The 17581-nt window shown below is 43.0% G+C and overlaps 2 protein-coding genes across 4 annotated transcripts in view; one reads left to right on the forward strand and one right to left on the reverse strand.

Moving 5' to 3' along the window:
• rhbdf1a (rhomboid 5 homolog 1a) overlaps positions 1-343 on the reverse strand; it is a 68239-nt gene extending 67896 nt beyond the window's left edge. For both annotated transcript variants that reach the window (XM_079520994.1, XM_079520993.1), the window contains exon 1: positions 36-343. The gene's annotated coding sequence lies outside the window, so the exon portion shown is untranslated. The remainder of the gene's footprint in view (positions 1-35) is intronic.
• Positions 344-14632: 14289 nt separating this feature from the next.
• Positions 14633-17331, forward strand: mpg (N-methylpurine DNA glycosylase). Of its 2 annotated transcripts, none has more exons than XM_079520471.1 (4): positions 14633-14784; positions 14945-15167; positions 15491-15695; positions 16505-17331. In XM_079520471.1, exons 2-4 carry the CDS (start codon positions 14955-14957, stop codon positions 16909-16911), a joined length of 825 nt encoding a protein of 274 aa, XP_079376597.1. In that variant the 5' UTR covers positions 14633-14784; positions 14945-14954; the 3' UTR covers positions 16912-17331. The 2 variants fall into 2 exon arrangements, with proteins under 2 accessions (XP_079376597.1, XP_079376596.1); XM_079520470.1 differs by having other exon boundaries at positions 14633-14809; positions 16505-17327.
• Positions 17332-17581: the final 250 nt, after the last annotated feature.

Here is a 17581-nt window from a genome sequence, read left to right on the forward strand (position 1 = left end):
GCGATGCAAATCATTAATAAAATAACACAACTTACCCTTAAAATAAGCAGCTCGGACGTTGCCAGGCGAGGTAAATCCAATTCTAAAGGCGCTCCCCAATCACTGAGATGTGGCTGTCACATCATCCTGGACAGGAGCAAGGAATAATTTGCTTCTACCAACCAACCAAATCGCAGATCAGATGTATAAATCCAACAGATACAAAATACACATCTACTGATTTACTGTGTAATGAGTGACCGGGACAGCGCAGACATTCCAGGAGGATACGGTATAAATATAAACGCCGGTCCGGTTGTCTTCCCCCCGCCTATGGACAGAGCATTCCCGGCGCACTCCATGGACCCGCACCGGGGCAAGTTTTCCTTCTGCCGGTTGTAAGCCTTAATTCAGTTCCACTGGAAACCCCGAGCCCCGCCCTGCACTGGAGACGTTCGAGCGAGAGGAGAGTCAATCAAACTCAAACAGCCAATCGGTGCACGTGGGGGCCTGGGGGGCGGTGTCGCAGCTCAGTCAATCAGTGTGACTAAGCAATAATATCTATAGGCAGGCAGTGGTCACTCACTGGTTCTTAAACGTTTTTTTTTAATTTAATGGACCCCAGATAACTCCGATACAAGAACCAAATGGAAGCGTCCATGTGTACACTCTCACGTTACAGGGTCTATTAGGTTCCTATTAAACATCATAGCGGGGACCCCTGGGAGAACCACTGGTTTACTGTAGGCTATTGTACAATATTTTAATGCAGTGCAGAAGTCTGAAGTCAGAAGTCAAAAATCTTTTTTTTCTTATCTTAAACAAAATGAATAGACAGGTGGAGAAATGAATGTACCATTACTTGCATTTCCATGATGGATTAACAATGAAGGAGATAATACAGATCAACCATTGTGACTCTTAAACTTGAGTCAGTGGTCTGGTCTTAAAGGACCACTTCACCACATTTCAACCTATCTTCATATTATTGGTCCTCACTAATGTCCATGATAAAATACAAAACAAAACATCTACTCAGTCAGGATTTGCCTTTTGTCATGAACATTAGTGAGGACCAAATATGAAGATAGGCTGAAAAGTGGTGAAGTGGTCCTTTAAGCACAGAGATAAATAGATGTTTTCAAAATAAATATGCCTGAGAAACTAATATAGTTTGTAACAATTCATCAATTCAACAGTGAGTGGATCACCATTGTTGTACTGGTACCTTAGAGATGCTGACACAACGCCCAAGATATCATGTTTACAATCTGTGGCATTCCATTATTTGTACTTCATTGTAGCCAAGATTCCTCCCATACTTCGACTAAGGGATTTTCCAGCCATGGCATTACTCATACACACAGTAGATTCTTGATTCTTCTGTATTCATTTTACCTTGAGCGTGTACTCTCTTACAAATGGATACATTAACACTGAGGATTTGGTGTAGCCTATGGACCATGTAATCTGTTCTCAGTGGGAACCCACAAAACATAATCTACATTAACCACTTCAGCTGAAGTGGTTAATGTAGATTATGTTTTTTATAAATAGCCGATCGATATATGCTCCAAATGCACATTGTGAGCTTGTAAATCTGCTATTTCCAGCACTGGCGAGTTCACAACCACCTGGGAGGATTCGAGAGAAGTGGAATATATGGAGAAGAACAGGGTGATGACAGGGGCCACAGGCCAGGCCAGGGTTCTCTTTAGAAGAAGGTGATGACAGGGGCCACAGGCCAGGCCAGGGTTCTCTTTAGAAGAACAAGGTGATGACAGGGGCCACAGGCCAGGGCAGGGTTCTCTTTAGAACAAGGTGATGACAGGGGCCACAGGCCAGGGTTCTCTTTAGAAGAACAGGGTGATGACAGGGGCCACAGGCCAGGCCAGGGTTCTCTTTAGAAGAACAGGGTGATGACAGGGGCCACAGGCCAGGCCAGGGTTCTCTTTAGAAGAACAAGGTGATGACAGGGGCCACAGGCCAGGGTTCTCTTTAGAACAAGGTGATGACAGGGGCCACAGGCCAGGCCAGGGTTCTCTTTAGAACAAGGTGATGACAGGGGCCACAGGCCAGGCCAGGGTTCTCTTTAGAACAAGGTGATGACAGGGGCCACAGGCCAGGCCAGGGTTCTCTTTAGAAGAACAAGGTGATGACAGGGGCCACAGGCCAGGCCAGGGTTCTCTTTAGAAGAACAAGGTGATGACAGGGGCCACAGGCCAGGGTTCTCTTTAGAAGAACAAGGTGATGACAGGGGCCACAGGCCAGGCCAGGGTTCTCTTTAGAAGAAGGTGATGACAGGGGCCACAGGCCAGGCCAGGGTTCTCTTTAGAAGAAGGTGATGACAGGGGCCACAGGCCAGGCCAGGGTTCTCTTTAGAAGAACAAGGTGATGACAGGGGCCACAGGCCAGGCCAGGGTTCTCTTTAGAAGAACAGGGTGATGACAGGGGCCACAGGCCAGGCCAGGGTTCTCTTTAGAAGAACAAGGTGATGACAGGGGCCACAGGCCAGGCCAGGGTTCTCTTTAGAAGAACAAGGTGATGACAGGGCCGAGCCACAGGCCAGGCCAGGGTTCTCTTTAGAAGAACAAGGTGATGACAGGGGCCACAGGCCAGGCTAGGGTTCTCTTTAGAAGAACAAGGTGATGACAGGGGCCACAGGCCAGGCTAGGGTTCTCTTTAGAAGAAGGTGATGACAGGGGCCACAGGCCAGGGTTCTCTTTAGAAGAACAAGGTGATGACAGGGCCGGGCCACAGGCCAGGCCAGGGTTCTCTTTAGAACAAGGTGATGACAGGGGCCACAGGCCAGGCCAGGGTTCTCTTTAGAAGAACAAGGTGATGACAGGGCCGGGCCACAGGCCAGGCCAGGGTTCTCTTTAGAACAAGGTGATGACAGGGGCCACAGGCCAGGCCAGGGTTCTCTTTAGAAGAACAAGGTGATGACAGGGCCGGGCCACAGGCCAGGGTTCTCTTTAGAAGAAGGTGATGACAGGGGCCACAGGCCAGGCCAGGGTTCTCTTTAGAAGAACAAGGTGATGACAGGGGCCACAGGTCAGGCCAGGGTTCTCTTTAGAACAAGGTGATGACAGGGGCCACAGGCCAGGCCAGGGTTCTCTTTAGAAGAACAAGGTGATGACAGGGGCGACAGGCCAGGTCAGGGTTCTCTTTAGAACAAGGTGATGACAGGGGCCACAGGCCAGGCCAGGGTTCTCTTTAGAAGAACAAGGTGATGACAGGGGCCACAGGCCAGGCCAGGGTTCTCTTTAGAACAAGGTGATGACAGGGGCCACAGGCCAGGCCAGGGTTCTCTTTAGAACAAGGTGATGACAGGGGCCACAGGCCAGGCCAGGGTTCTCTTTAGAAGAAGGTGATGACAGGGGCCACAGGCCAGGCCAGGGTTCTCTTTAGAAGAACAAGGTGATGACAGGGGCCACAGGCCAGGCCAGGGTTCTCTTTAGAAGAAGGTGATGACAGGGGCCACAGGCCAGGCCAGGGTTCTCTTTAGAAGAAGGTGATGACAGGGGCCACAGGCCAGGCCAGGGTTCTCTTTAGATGTGGTTGCTGGGCACCAGAGACCCATGGTTACATTGGTGGTAAAATAAAAGTACTGTATTTGAGTACAATTTTGAGGTTCTATACTTTGCTTTATAATTTATATACTTCTACTCCACTACTTCTCTGAGGTACAGTATATTGTACTGTTTACTCCACTACAGGTATTTGAGAACTTTAGCTACAAGTTACTTTGTGGATTTAGATTATAATTACAAAACACACACAGTAACCACTCACCAGTTTTAAGTGTTATTCACAGCACAGCGGGCGTATGCACCTCGTCACAACTATAAAGACAGCATGCAGCCACGTCCGCACAACGACGACGAGTCCAGAAAGAGAGGAGAAGATGCTGCAATGAAAAGGAGAGAAAGAAAGGATCGAGAATGTTGGACCACTTTCTATTCGAAAACAAGATCCAGCTCACAAGATCGCTCGCAACGCATTGAATATGTGCCTTTTGCTTTGCTTTGAGTATTTATACATTGTGGTATTGCTATACTTTTACTCAAGTAAAAGATGGGAGTATACTTCTTCCATGCACCACTGGATGAGGAGAGGAACAATGTGATGACAGGGGCCACAGGCCAGGACTTACTGTAATCTTTAGATGGTTGCTGGGCACCAGAGAGGCCCAGCCGCCCAGCTTCTTGGACCTGCTGCTTCTGAGACTGAAAACGACCTCCTCAGGTCTGCTTGCAGGATCCAACCCTCTGCTCATGATACATCGTCCTCTCCTCACAAGTGTACACAACACTGCTAAGTAAGTTCCGAGTATTACTTTAACTCTGAGCAGGTGCAAATAGAGCTGTACAGTGTAATAATGTTCAGAATGTAACTTATATCTTTTTCCTTTCATTTATTGGTTTATTTTGGAGGGAGGGTGTACATTAATCAACAGAGAATTAAAATACAACACAGTAATGTATAGTACAGATAGAATGCAGTGTAAATACACAGGAGTTAATCATAATGCAAATTTTCATCTTTAGTCGACCCTGACACATAGAAAAATAAAAACAAGATAACACAGAAAGTAGGACAAGTACAAGGTTAAAACAGAATACAAAACAAGTGCATTATAAAGTACAACGTATAACAGTCAGTATATCTGTCAGTTAATGTCCCTTAAGGGTGATTTATACTTGTTTGTACTTTGTACGCCGGTGTCGCTCACTGAAAATAGTACAATAGTACAATAGTACACACCAAGTATAGACCCCCGAGGGACATCGGTCAACTGCTGTAAGTATATAGGGCTTGAGTGGTTTAAAAAAAAACTCCATTCAAAACTGCACTGCCAAAGAACATAGCACATTACAGTGTTGCAAAATGTTTTTTGTTTCTTTTGGATTGCAGTGTTTTCTATGTTTTATTGTTTTCTTATAGTGATATTCTATGACGTACAGTACTTTCCAAAAGGCTACATGGGTGTGCAGAATCTTTGTGAACTTTTGATGCCTAAATATAATTAGTAAGACTGGGGTTGGCTCTGTACTTTATCCACTCATTTTTCCCTTGTCCCCCAAATAGTCGCTCTATAAGCTCACAACACCTCGCAATACAACGTGTTGTGACCTTGTAGAGCGGCTTGTATTTTCAGCGAATGTTTCCCTCGGAATAGGGATGCAAGTGGTTAATTCGGTTAGCTTTCTGGTATTGCCCTGCAGTCCAATGAACCGTAGCGTCTTGGGAGGCATAACGTCTTCCAGGGCCTGAAAAGGGACTGTAAAATGGTTAATATAATACCCCGTAAACAATCTCCAGAGCCGATGTCAAAATGTATTGATAGCTAAGAGCAGGTAGGTCATCATTCTCCGTACAGTGTGACTCAAAGCTATCTGAGCCTGCCTACTGACCAGAAGACAGATGGGTGGTGTCAGAAGCATGCCTTTGAAATATTATAACACCTCTTCACTGAACAGTACGGGCCTCTCCTTTCATGACTAAGAACCGTTGGAAGGAAAATGTATTGTTGTTCTTTGTGGTTGCTCTACTACTACCATTAAGACCTGAGGCCAATTCTACAAATGTCTTCTAAATCCTAACAGTTTTCTGAAAAACCTGTTGCTAAAACTTTTTTCATGTCAATAAGCCCCCTATTTGACCCCCAATCTCAAATATTTTGTTCCAGGGACCACCAGAAGCAAATATTTGAGTTAAAAACATGTTGCTTAAAAATATATATTTATATTAAGATTTTCCCAAGTTGTCATGATTTTTCGTGATGCGATATGATCTTGTGTATCTCCAATTTTTTGACACAAAAAAATGCTTTCCCGGTCATAAACAACATCTTCTACTGACTGTTAAACTTTTAAATGTGACTATTAAATATATTTAGTTAAATGATAGTAAAATACCTAATCGTTCTACAAAGGCACTATGAATAGTAGACAGATCTAGCAAATGTTCTTATGACCATTACATACAGTATAGTGTCATTCATACCAGCAAAGCCTATATAGCTTCCTCTTGGGTTCCCAACTCAATCAGACACACTGCAAAATGAGTGAGAGTGTTCATTTTACTCTGAGAAGGTGACCCATAATGTTTCCTCTCAGCATGAAAAAAATCACAACCTTACAAATTCAAATGCATGGTCCTAGATTAGGCAAAAGATGATATTTTTACTAGTGGAATGAGCTGTTCAGACTTCTTCATCCGTTGCATATGTACAGGCATGAAAACATACGTAAATACCAGCCAGGGACCAACAGGGAGTCCCTGATTGATATACCATGAAGTAGCAGTAATTAATGGTGAACTCTCCCATGGGGTTGAGAAAAAGAGGTGGGGTGGAACCAGGGCAAAGACAGCAATTAGGAAGCAACACCAAACCTGTAGGAGCACTTAAGGTCCCCTGAAGCACCATCAATCAGGCCCAGATAAAAGGGTTGACTGCAAGGGTGATGTTTAACCAAAAGAACACTGTCAGTCGGCACATAAACCACTTCCTCTTTTGTCAACCAACCAGATAGAGGGCCGGCGATCATTTTTCAGCTAAGAGAGTGGTGTGGTTATTGCTCATGCATGTGTGACATGTAGGTTATACTGAATTTATATTCCGCCACACGACAAAGTATGAATCAAGCTTTTAGTTTCCCCATCAAAGACATTCCAAACTTCAATCTTATTTCTGAGCTGTTTATTGTTTCTGTTCATTTAGCTTTGATAGAACAGTTTTTCTGTTCTATTAGCATCTCTAGTGTTGCCTGTTTTAATTTGCACTGCTGTTTGTTGTGTCCCAGTGCTCCCTTGGAGACTTATAGTTAGCCGAACGGTGGCCGAACGGATTGCGGAGCGGTCTTGATACCGGAAGGTCGCCAGTTCGAATCAGCGGTCCGACACGTTAAAATTACCACCGCTGAAGTGCCATTGAACAAGGCATTGAACCACTACGATGAAATGTTCTATGAGCAGGGCCTGGCTGGAAACAAGTTCTTGAGCTTAGCCCAGATACCCTGGGTAAATATAGTAATCATTTCATTTCATTTCAAATAAAGGTGAAATATAAATAAAAGCTGCTCATCTTCTACCATCATGCGAATGAGATGTATCTTTACCCAAGGTCAAATTGTTGCTATATACAGTATGTCCTGTGGAATATTAACCAGGTTGAAAAGTATCTTGCCACAAAAAAATTAATGTACAAATTCCAATCTGGCTTCAGAACATCCCACTCCACTGACACATGCCTCCTCTATTTGAGCGACCACATCAAACAAAAAGTGGATGCTGGCAAATACTGTGGCATGGTCATGCTGGACCTCCAAAAGGCTTTTGCCAGCGTGAACCACTCCATACTGGTTAACAAGCTAAAAGCAATTGGTTTTGATAGCACATCAGTGAGCTGGATGCAATCCTACCTGGAGGGGAGAGAACAGATGGTGCAGGTGAACGGAACACTGACCCCCCCCCTCCCAGTGGCATTCCACAAGGAAGTATACTAGGGCCTTTACTGTTCCTAATATATGTAAACGACATGACATCAGCTTGTGACTGCAACTTGTTCCTGTTCGCAGATGACTCTGCACTGATGGTCTCGGACAGGAACAAACTGCATGTTGAAAAGGCCCTCAGCTCTGAACTCGGCAGAATCTGCACCTGGCTCGCTGATAACAAACTTTACACCTGGGAAAAACTGAATCCATTCTCTTTGGATCAAATAATAATCTCAGCAAAGCAGATGGCTTCTTGGTTAGAGTTGGTGACAATATTATCACACAAAAAGATGAAATGACCTACCTAGGTTCCATCCTGGAGGCAAATCTTTCCAGTGATAAAATGGCCACCAACGTAATCAAAAATGTCAACCAAAGAACAAGATTCCTATACAGGATCTCCTCACTGGTCAACAAAAACACCCTGAAGACCCTAACAGGAGCCCTCGTACAAGGTTTCTTCGACTATGCATGCGCCTCTTGGTACCATAGCACCACAAAGGCCCTTAAAACAAAGCTCCAGACTTCCCAAAAAAGATACCCATGTACCTGTCTGAATACTTCCTTAATGTCAACGAAGTCCACACCCATAAGTGTTATGGGTGGGGAGTTCGACAAACCATGTGCAACCCAGATTCGGCACAAACAAGGGACTAAATGCCTTTCACTCCTATAATAATAATAATAATAATAATAATAATAATAATAATAATAATAATAATAATAATAATTAATTATATTTGTATTGCACTTTTCATTCACAGGGAATCCCAGAGTGCTACATGGTTAAAAACATATAATCAATCATAGAAGTGCAAAGCGACAGTTCAACACGAAAAAGCCTTCCGAAACAGGAACGTTTTCAGGCCTGTTTTAAAACATTCCACACTCTCAAGTCCATGGGGAGGCTGTTCCATAGGTGTGGTACTGCAGTGCCGAGCAAAAGGCCCGGTCCCCCATGGTGCGCAGTTTAGTATCAGGAACCTGGAGCAGAAATTTGTTTGCAGATCTGAGGGTGCGGGTGGAGGTTGTTTTTGGAGGGTTGATGAGTTTCTGTAGGTAGGGAGGGGCGTGTCCATTTATGCAGTTGTATGTGATCAGCAGGACCTTGTAGTCGATCCTGGCTGTAACGGGGAGCCAGTGCAGTGTGAAGAGGATGCCACCAAAATGTGGAATGCCCTACCAATAGTCATTAAGACATGCAAATCCCTTGACGCCTTCAAAGGGCACGGCTGCAATTCGTAAAATCTGAATCCCCCACCCACCCCTTTTCCCCCTCACTGTATATGTTTCTCCCCCCTTTTTACCTCCTCTATGATGATTTCCTGTTTTTGGCTATATAGAAGTGTATATTTGAACGTCTCTAAATGTTATGATGAATTGAACATGGTGGACCCTATTGTAAACAAGTGTAATGCTTTATGGTGTCATCCACAGTTAACAGTTTTGTATTGAGTTGTGCTTGAAATGTACTGTAATTCTGCAATCTGTTAATAAATACTTCAATACAATCAATCAATCAATCAACCACTTCATATCTCAAAAATGTTTGGGATTTGGGGGATATTTACATACAGTGTATATTATCTACTATATAGTTTCTAAAAACGTGTACATCACCAAGAGGGGGCGGTGTCTGAAAAGCTAGGCCCTCTCGTGGGCTAGGCCCTATTCTCAGAATAGAGTGATGGTGGTATGTTTTTGTAAATATTGAGCTCGTTCTTGGCGACAACATAGTGAACCAACACCAGGATGGATAGAAAGAACGTCGGGCCCAAATACATTACAAGGACAAGGAAAATGTTGTGAACAAACACGGCTGTGCTTAGATACTTGAACGTTATGTCTCTGCGCCCGAGCGCCGTACAGCCGAGATCCAAGCCATTCTACGTCTTTTTGTAAACTCATCAATCTGGGTTCCTTGGTGCTGTCTCCATGGTGGAAAGCTGAAAATCTAATTCAGTTTTCTGGCTCATTCCCTCGACGTGACCTGCTGTGGCACTTATTTACTAGCAAGTCTGCACCATTGTGAGGTCAGTTTAAAAAAAGAACGTATACAAGCACATCGGATAGTCGCTCAATGTAAACAAACCAGACAAGCATGGCGGCCGCTACCACGTGACACATATGTTGACGCCCCCTCCAGGAGATTTTGGTACACACTATAATGCGCCACGTCTCTGCGTGCATATGTGTGTGCGTACGTGTGTGTACGGTTGTAATGCACGTAACTCGAGAACCGTTTGACCCACCGACTTCACATTCGACACACGCGTTCCACACCCCCACAGGGAGTGCAGTGACAGGTATCTAGTCGGTCGGACCCACGGTTCTCCAGAACCACCACAAAAGGCTCTGGTCAGGCTCTGCCAGTGGGCCTACTGAGGCCAACTCCTTTCACCTGGGCCAGGCTCTGCCAGTGGGCCTAATGAGGCCAACTCCTTTCACCTGTGCAATTTCCAGCCTCTGCCTCAGCCAATTGAAGCTCAACCAATCAGGCTCTGCCAGTGGGCCGAATTGATTGCCAAGTACACTTTTCAGTTTGCAGTCTTCACACACACATGTAGATCTCCATGTGGGACACCGGCTGGCAGTTAAAACGGGTCCTATGACAATGTATAACATTAGGTTCCCAAGTTGCATCGTTCCCAAGTAGGCCGGTGGCCGACTGCGACGGGCACGTACAGGTCTAGTATTTATAATGACAGGCCCAAAATTGGGATCTTTAGATCAGCATTATGAGCAACAGTAAAACTACTGTCTATTGCCATATCTGTACCAGAGCAGAGAAGAAGTCAAACAGCTTTGGCGGCATGTGGTCAGTCACAGTCTATTTGTTGAGCAGGCATCCACTCCCTTTTGTAATAAGACCAGCAGAAGGCTGAAGGAAGCCTGAATAGGAGAGTCACAGGTGTGAGCTGAAATGTGGAAAAGTCTTATCAGCCTCTTGATCATGAACCATCATGGCTATGGGGTTGATTGTTTCAATAACAACTCAACTGATAAATCGAATGGGAGAAACAAATGACTGTACCTTTTTGATCGTATGAACTTAGAAATTCTGTGACTGACTTATTCATTTTAAGATTTCACAATTTGGAATTTAGCTTCTTCAGTTGTTTCACTACTGCATTCTGTGTTGACTGAGAGTAAATGGATTTGATCAGGATTCCCCCATCAACATTTATGATGTTTTGCAATGAATGCAGAATAGAACTGTAATAACGTTAAATACCAAGCGTAGGAGGAACTCTTATCCACAAAGAGGACACACACACACACACACACACACACACACACACACACACACACACACACACACACACACACACACACACACACACACACACACACACACACACACACACACACACACACACACACACACACACACACACACACACACAATTTCAGCCAGAGAATAAAAGCTTCTTCTTATAGTATCTAAACTATGAACTGTATCACACTGAATATTGAATAATCTGCCCCCCCCCCCCCCCCCTCCTGCTGATTACCCAGTCACCTGCAGTACACAGGACACCTCTGCAGCAAACAAGAAAAGCGCAACATGAAACATTAATGATGGTCCAATTAATAATTCATGCCATCAAACACTGACGATGCAGATGAACACCTGGGCATGCCACTCATAGGACTTGAACAAAGACACCTTCGCAGCAGCAACTTGAACTCTACATTTTCACTTTTCTGTGCTTAACTTCAAATAAGTCAAATTTGAACAAGAATATAAATATTAAACAACAGAGAACTTGTAAAAGTTTAAAAGAGCTGTTTTGAACGTTTAAAAAAAATATATAACATTGAATGATTTAGCATTCGAATAAATCATGTATCATGCAAAAGAACACATGTAAAACCGACAATAAATAGTTAAATTCAATAAATAGATAATGGTTATTTACTTCCATGGGGCTATGTTGTAGCTTAGAGTTTATATCATCTCTAGCAGTTCAACTGCTCTCTTATCGTTGGATTCTATCTATGACTCACAGTGTTGTGGGGATGAGGTTCAAGAGTGCAGTTCAAGATGCATTCTGTTTTTCCATCTGCACACACACACAGATTAATCTCAGGCATCCCTGCTAAGAGGTATACCGTTATTCCGGCTCTTGGCAGAGTTGAAAGGAATCCAGCATGCAACCATGCAGCCGAGCTGTGGCTGCTCAGATGATCAGTGGCAGTGTGACTATACTGAAAGTCAGTGGTGGAAAGTAACTAAGTAGATTTACTTAAGTCCTTACAGTACTTGAGTACAATGTTATATCTCTACTATACTTGAGTATTTCCAATATCCAATACTTTTACTTCTACTCCACTACATCTCAGATCCAAAACAATTACTTTTACTCCACTACATTTATTTGTGAACTTTAGTTAGTTACTTTGTAGATTTTGATTATTATTACAAGATGGGACATTCTGCACAATGAGTACTTTTACTCTTGGTACTTAAAGTACCAAGAGTAAATGTTGAATAAATTCAGAACTTTTACTTGTAAGTAGTATTTCTATATTGCAGTATTGATGCATTGACTACACCACTGCTGAAGGTATTCTGAAAGGCCCAGATTTCTCCATCACTGCTGGTCGTCTGCAGAAGCACGGTCAAGACAAATACAATGTCAGAGGCTGTAGCGGTGTAGCCTACCTGTAACACCAACAAACACCAGTATTTTACAGATACAATTTAACTACTTTAGACAGGCAGCCTCTGTAGACATTTTTAAGTTATTATCTCTGTTGCTATCCATTTAGGCCTACTCACTTTTTTTTGGCTTTTTTTCAATGCTTTAAAAAAATTTGTTTTCTTTTTAATGTTGGCTTACGCTATTATAGATTTTTTGCTTGGATTTTGTTCTGTAAAGCATTTTTATGTCATGAAATGGAGATTCAGCTCAACTCTGTTTTACATATCTTAACCTGCTATTCTGGCTTGGACTTGTATGTGACAGAGACCCACACATCAACATAACCAAACTCTGTCAGTGGTTCATGAGGTACAATTTGTTTTTCTCCAAGGAGTCTGGCTTTGGAATGTAAAAGGCTTCCTTGAAGATGCTACAGAGAAGCTCACAGATAACCCAGTTACATTGCTGCAGCGCATTTCTATTTTTATATAGGAACAAATCTTCTGATGACATAAGCATAAACCATGGCATGTCGACCGAGGTCCTTTGGGAACCAAGGCTGTCAACAGAGCCACATAAGTTACAGTCAGCTTGAAATTGCATTTCATATTTTGAACAGGATCCTATACCGAGTTATATACCATTTGCACGGTGAAAAGGTGATATAAACAGAGATATAAAAGGAGGGGATCGTTTTGAATCAGTCATCATGTTAGCTTTCTCATGTTGTATGTATAGGTCATGTCCAGTAGCGGCTGGTGGTGATTTTGGGTGGGGGGGGGGTCTAAGACATCCATTATACCCATAGTTCACCCTGCAGAAACAGCATTACAGCAAATGCTCCACAACAAAACAGGGGTTCCAATGCTCCAGTGAACACCTTTTGTATGTGCAGATAGCTGCTCTTTAATACCATCATGATTATTGGTGGTGGTTGCAGGTGGTGGTGGTGGCTAATAATTTGAGCCTGGGATTATCAAATCCTGTGTCGAGGGATGCACATTTTAAACAAAATAAGACCAGAACAGACAATTAATTAAAAGGTTTGATTATACACACTGGTATACTTCCAGAATGGTACACGGACCAAATCTGCCTGGGGCCAAACTGGCGCCATTCACTTCCTGGGCACGGGCAAGCACGAGAACACAAAGCACTATTTATAACCTCATGGAGTGGGCTGTTTTTCTAATGAGACTGAGAAGATAAGACATGACCAGGAACCAGAAAAAGGCAAATGCTGTGGGGGTTGTAGTCTTGCTCAACTAACTCTGTCCTCATACAGTAAGCATCAAACACTGATGGGGACAGCTCATCTTCATGAAGCAGCATCCCATTAGAGACTGGGAACACTATATCATGCAGTGACCATTTAACCACTTTAAGCATAGTGTCCATATTTTGGGCATGTCATTATAGGCGAAAGATTAACACACAAAAATGAAACTGTCTCCTCCGGCTTTCCTCCTCCTTCTCCGGGCATGTAGTAGGCCAGTGGTTTTCAACCTTTTTCATATCAAGGACAATTATTTATTCTGCATTTGAGCCACAGACCATGATATTTAGCCTCTCAGACCCAAAACTAAAGAATATGTCGTCGTTGGATAGGACTTTGTGCACAATTCAATGCTGTATTGATAGGCAAACAATCAAAATAACATTTTCTCTTCAGACACAGGCAGATACAGAGATCTCCATCTCCATGTGGGACACAGACAGACAGTTAAAACGGGTGCTATGACAAGTTGACAACGGGTATTATTAGGTTCCCAAGTTGCATCGTTCTCAAGTAGGCCAGTAGCCGACGCTCTCAGAGTAACATATCTAATAAAGGGCCCTGTTGCCACGATAACAGATGACAACACATTGCCTACGTATAAGCAGTGAAAGGTATTTTTGGTATTTACCCCATTTGGTTATACCAACTCTCTATCATTTACTGTATAGCATGTATCATGTACTGTAGCAACCCCCTCAACGACCACTGGTTGAAAGCCACTGATGTATAGTAGTATGTATAGTAGGCTATTACAAAGCAGGAGTTGGGTTTAGCAGCAGGTAACTTCAAGTTTAAGCCTGAAAATCCATCTTTCAGGAGGCCAAAAGGGGAGGTGAACTCACTTTTCCCATAGAAAGGTGATGGCATTCACTGCCTACAGTTTTATTTCTACTTTGTACATATATTATACAGTATAGGCTATGTGTTGATGAAATTGTATGATGAATTGAATACATAGGAGGGACCACAATGAAAACAAGTCCCCAGGACCTTTTTGTGTTAACCATTATTAAACCAACTTTATTGTCTACATAAATCAAAACAAAAACAAACATAGGCTAGATGTATTAGACTCGACAACAAATTGTAATTCACGGAATTTGGTACATTTCTGAGCAACATCCATCAGCTCCATCAACATGGAGAGAGTGGGTCATTGAAAAATGTCACGCGGTCCCTTTAAGACGTTCAAAACAAAGATTTACTTCCTGTGTTGACGTCTCTCGTAGCATATTGTTACTGTGTTTACTACCATTGAGCAGAGCACAACACATGTTATTATTAGAGCTTACTACCAGACACAGACTGTTTCCTCTGCAAATTATACAATTTGCTAGGATTTGTAACTTGGCAACATTTTGAGTGGTCTACTACAGTAGGTGATATTCTTCGGATGTACTGTAAGTTATAATAAATTATAATGTATCATGCACAGGCAGGCCCATAATGTTTCCATTTTATTATTTAAGTATTGTAAATGAATCATCATGCCTTATGTATGACCATGTGCTAATATAGTCTATATGCATTTTAAGTGTTTAAGATATGGTAGGACGTAAGAGGAAGATTGACTCGGGAGCAGCTGTCAACCACAAAACCAGAAGAACATGCACGAACAGTCCTGAAACCCAGGGAGCAGCCGCTGATGAGATGGCTCACCATAGCCCTTACTTCATAAAGGATCAGCAAGTGCACAGGCTCAGAGACGAGTTTTTCAACCAACCTTGCACTAGTCTGGCCAAAGCATTTCTTGGCAAGGTATCAAAATCATTTCAAATTCCATTCCACTTTTGTCTCTAAATGATGCATCAGAAACGGAGACAGCCTCGTCTGAAAGGCAGCTTTCCCACTTCTTTACATGCCATCTGTGTTCTGCAAGGACATTTGTTTTATTAAGATTAATTTTGTTCCTCATATGTTCATGGTAACTTTCCAGGGGCCTTAATGAATCTTTCATGCACCAATAAGAGCACTAATGCATTTCATCCAGTACAGCTAGCTGGCTCAATGTAATTATTCCAATGACATTATTGACCATAAGACAATTGGGACCTGAAATGTAACCATTTAAACTCTGCTAGGTGTTGGTCCGCCGGTGTGCAGATGGTACAGAGCTACGCGGAAGAATAGTGGAAACAGAGGCCTACCTTGGAGGAGAGGACAAAGCTTCTCACTCAGCTGGAGGAAAACGCACAGAGAGAAACACTGCAATGTTCATGAAGCCAGGCACAATCTACGTGTACCCAATCTATGGCATCTACCTCTGCATGAATGTATCCAGTGAAGGTAAAACACTTAATTGTGAGGCAAACTGCAGGGAAAGAAATACTGAGGCTCTGTCTTCAGGTGAAATAATAATAATATAATTATATATATATATATATACACACACACACGCGCACACACACACACACATTTATTTTACAGATGAGCAAGGCAACAGCTGACCGACGCATCTGACCCTGTTGAAACGCGAGCAGAACTTTGGGTTCCTTTGCTTCTATGTATGATCCACTGAGAACAGTTTTGAGCCACTGTGATTGAACCCAGGCAGCGCTTCCTTTTTCTGTTTTAAACTTCTTGACATCAACATTCAGTGTGGTGTGCAATGCATTTCCACTGAAAATAGGTAGTCTGTTAGGCATACTGAGGCAAGGCTGTTAAAACAAACTCCACGTTTCATGTAGATGAGATCATACAGAAAAAGGATTGTTGCAGTGTCACATTAAAGGCATTGCAGGTTTTTATATGTTTTCCTCTCTAACCATTGTAGTTTCTTTTTTGTATCCTCATGTAGAAAGGGCAAAAGGAAGTAGACTGACTGGAGCCATGGTGACTAATGGATATTGTTGCTGTCGGGAGAAAACCTCATATCTCTATATTTTAACTTTTTGATTTTTGGGAGGAATGTAATGCCCTGCTTCGTCATACTAGTCTACAGTGTTACACAAAAGTAGCAACCTTAGCAGATTTACAAGCTCAAAACAACACTTTTTAAATTCTTAGCATATCTATTTTTTAACGAATCCTGAAAAGTAACAGTTTTGGACATACAAGTACAATGTTTCACAGCGACGATATTGTATGTTGTCTAGGGGAAGGTGCTGCTGTGCTTCTGCGCTCTCTGGAGCCCCTGCAGGGCCAGCATCTCATGAGGCAGCTGCGGGCAGCCAAGCGCAGAGAGGGAGCAAGGCAGCTGAAGGACAAGGAACTGTGCAATGGACCCTCCAAACTGTGCCAGGCTCTGGACATACCCCGCAGCTTTGACCGTCAAGATCTAGCCTCAGACCCGGAGGTGTGGCTGGAGGAAGACCCCCAAACCGACCCACCAGATTCCCCAGGGCTGGTGTCGGCACCGCGCATTGGTATCGAGTCCCATGGGGAATGGGCTACCAAACCCTTGCGTTTCTACCTTTGTGGGCACCCATGTGTTAGTGTAGTGAATAAAGATGCTGAAAGACAAATGGACTCAAATCTGCAGTCACACGGCACAGGAAAATGAACCTTCTTGAAATCTTGCTGCCTCCTATTCGCGTTCATACAAATGTCAAATAAAAACTGACATTCTAAAATAGTGTAAATAAAATGTTCCAATGAAATGATTTCTGAAACGTCTCAAGTAAGAAAGGAAATGGGAGAATGTCTTAAGATTTGTTTGAATGCAATTTCTTTTGCATATATTTATTTTTTGCAGTTTTTATACCTTGTCCTCACAGGCTCATACTGTACACATGGAAGCATACATGTGATTTTGGGAAGTTGAAGAAATTGCTCAATATACACAATGTCACATTGTGTAGTTGCTAATTTTCTGTGAACTAGATGTTTGAAGCTGGTGTAATGACATGAAGTTGAGTTCTAAACAGGAGCATTTTCAACTTGCTAGTGCAGTTTTCCACCTGTGTTTTTTAATAAACATTCTTTCTGGAGAAATCCTCTCCTCACCGACTCATTGAATTCACAGATGCTCTGAGGACTCTGCTTACCTCAAAGCCAAAACAGCTCGTCTGATGTCAGGAGTCTTTCTTGCCGTCTTTCACCTTTACCTCTGGGGATTCCTTTGGGGAGCTTGCTAGAGGCCTGGAATGATCATTACAGAATGTGCACCCCTCTTTTGGGTAGAAATCACAACCACATCCGAGACAGGGAAAATGACATGGGAGCCACGTTCA

This window comes from Electrona antarctica (assembly GCF_951216825.1).
Source record: "Electrona antarctica genome assembly, chromosome: 14".
Taxonomy (NCBI): domain Eukaryota; kingdom Metazoa; phylum Chordata; class Actinopteri; order Myctophiformes; family Myctophidae; genus Electrona; species Electrona antarctica.

Bases quoted from the DNA above. Each gene is read 5' to 3' on its own strand.
- mpg (XM_079520471.1), top strand. From the start codon at position 14,955: ATGGTAGGACGTAAGAGGAAGATTGACTCGGGAGCAGCTGTCAACCAC. The intron at 15,168-15,490 runs GTATCAAAATCA...AAACTCTGCTAG, and splicing joins CCAAAGCATTTCTTGGCAAG to GTGTTGGTCCGCCGGTGTGC. The intron at 15,696-16,504 runs GTAAAACACTTA...TATGTTGTCTAG, and splicing joins CATGAATGTATCCAGTGAAG to GGGAAGGTGCTGCTGTGCTT.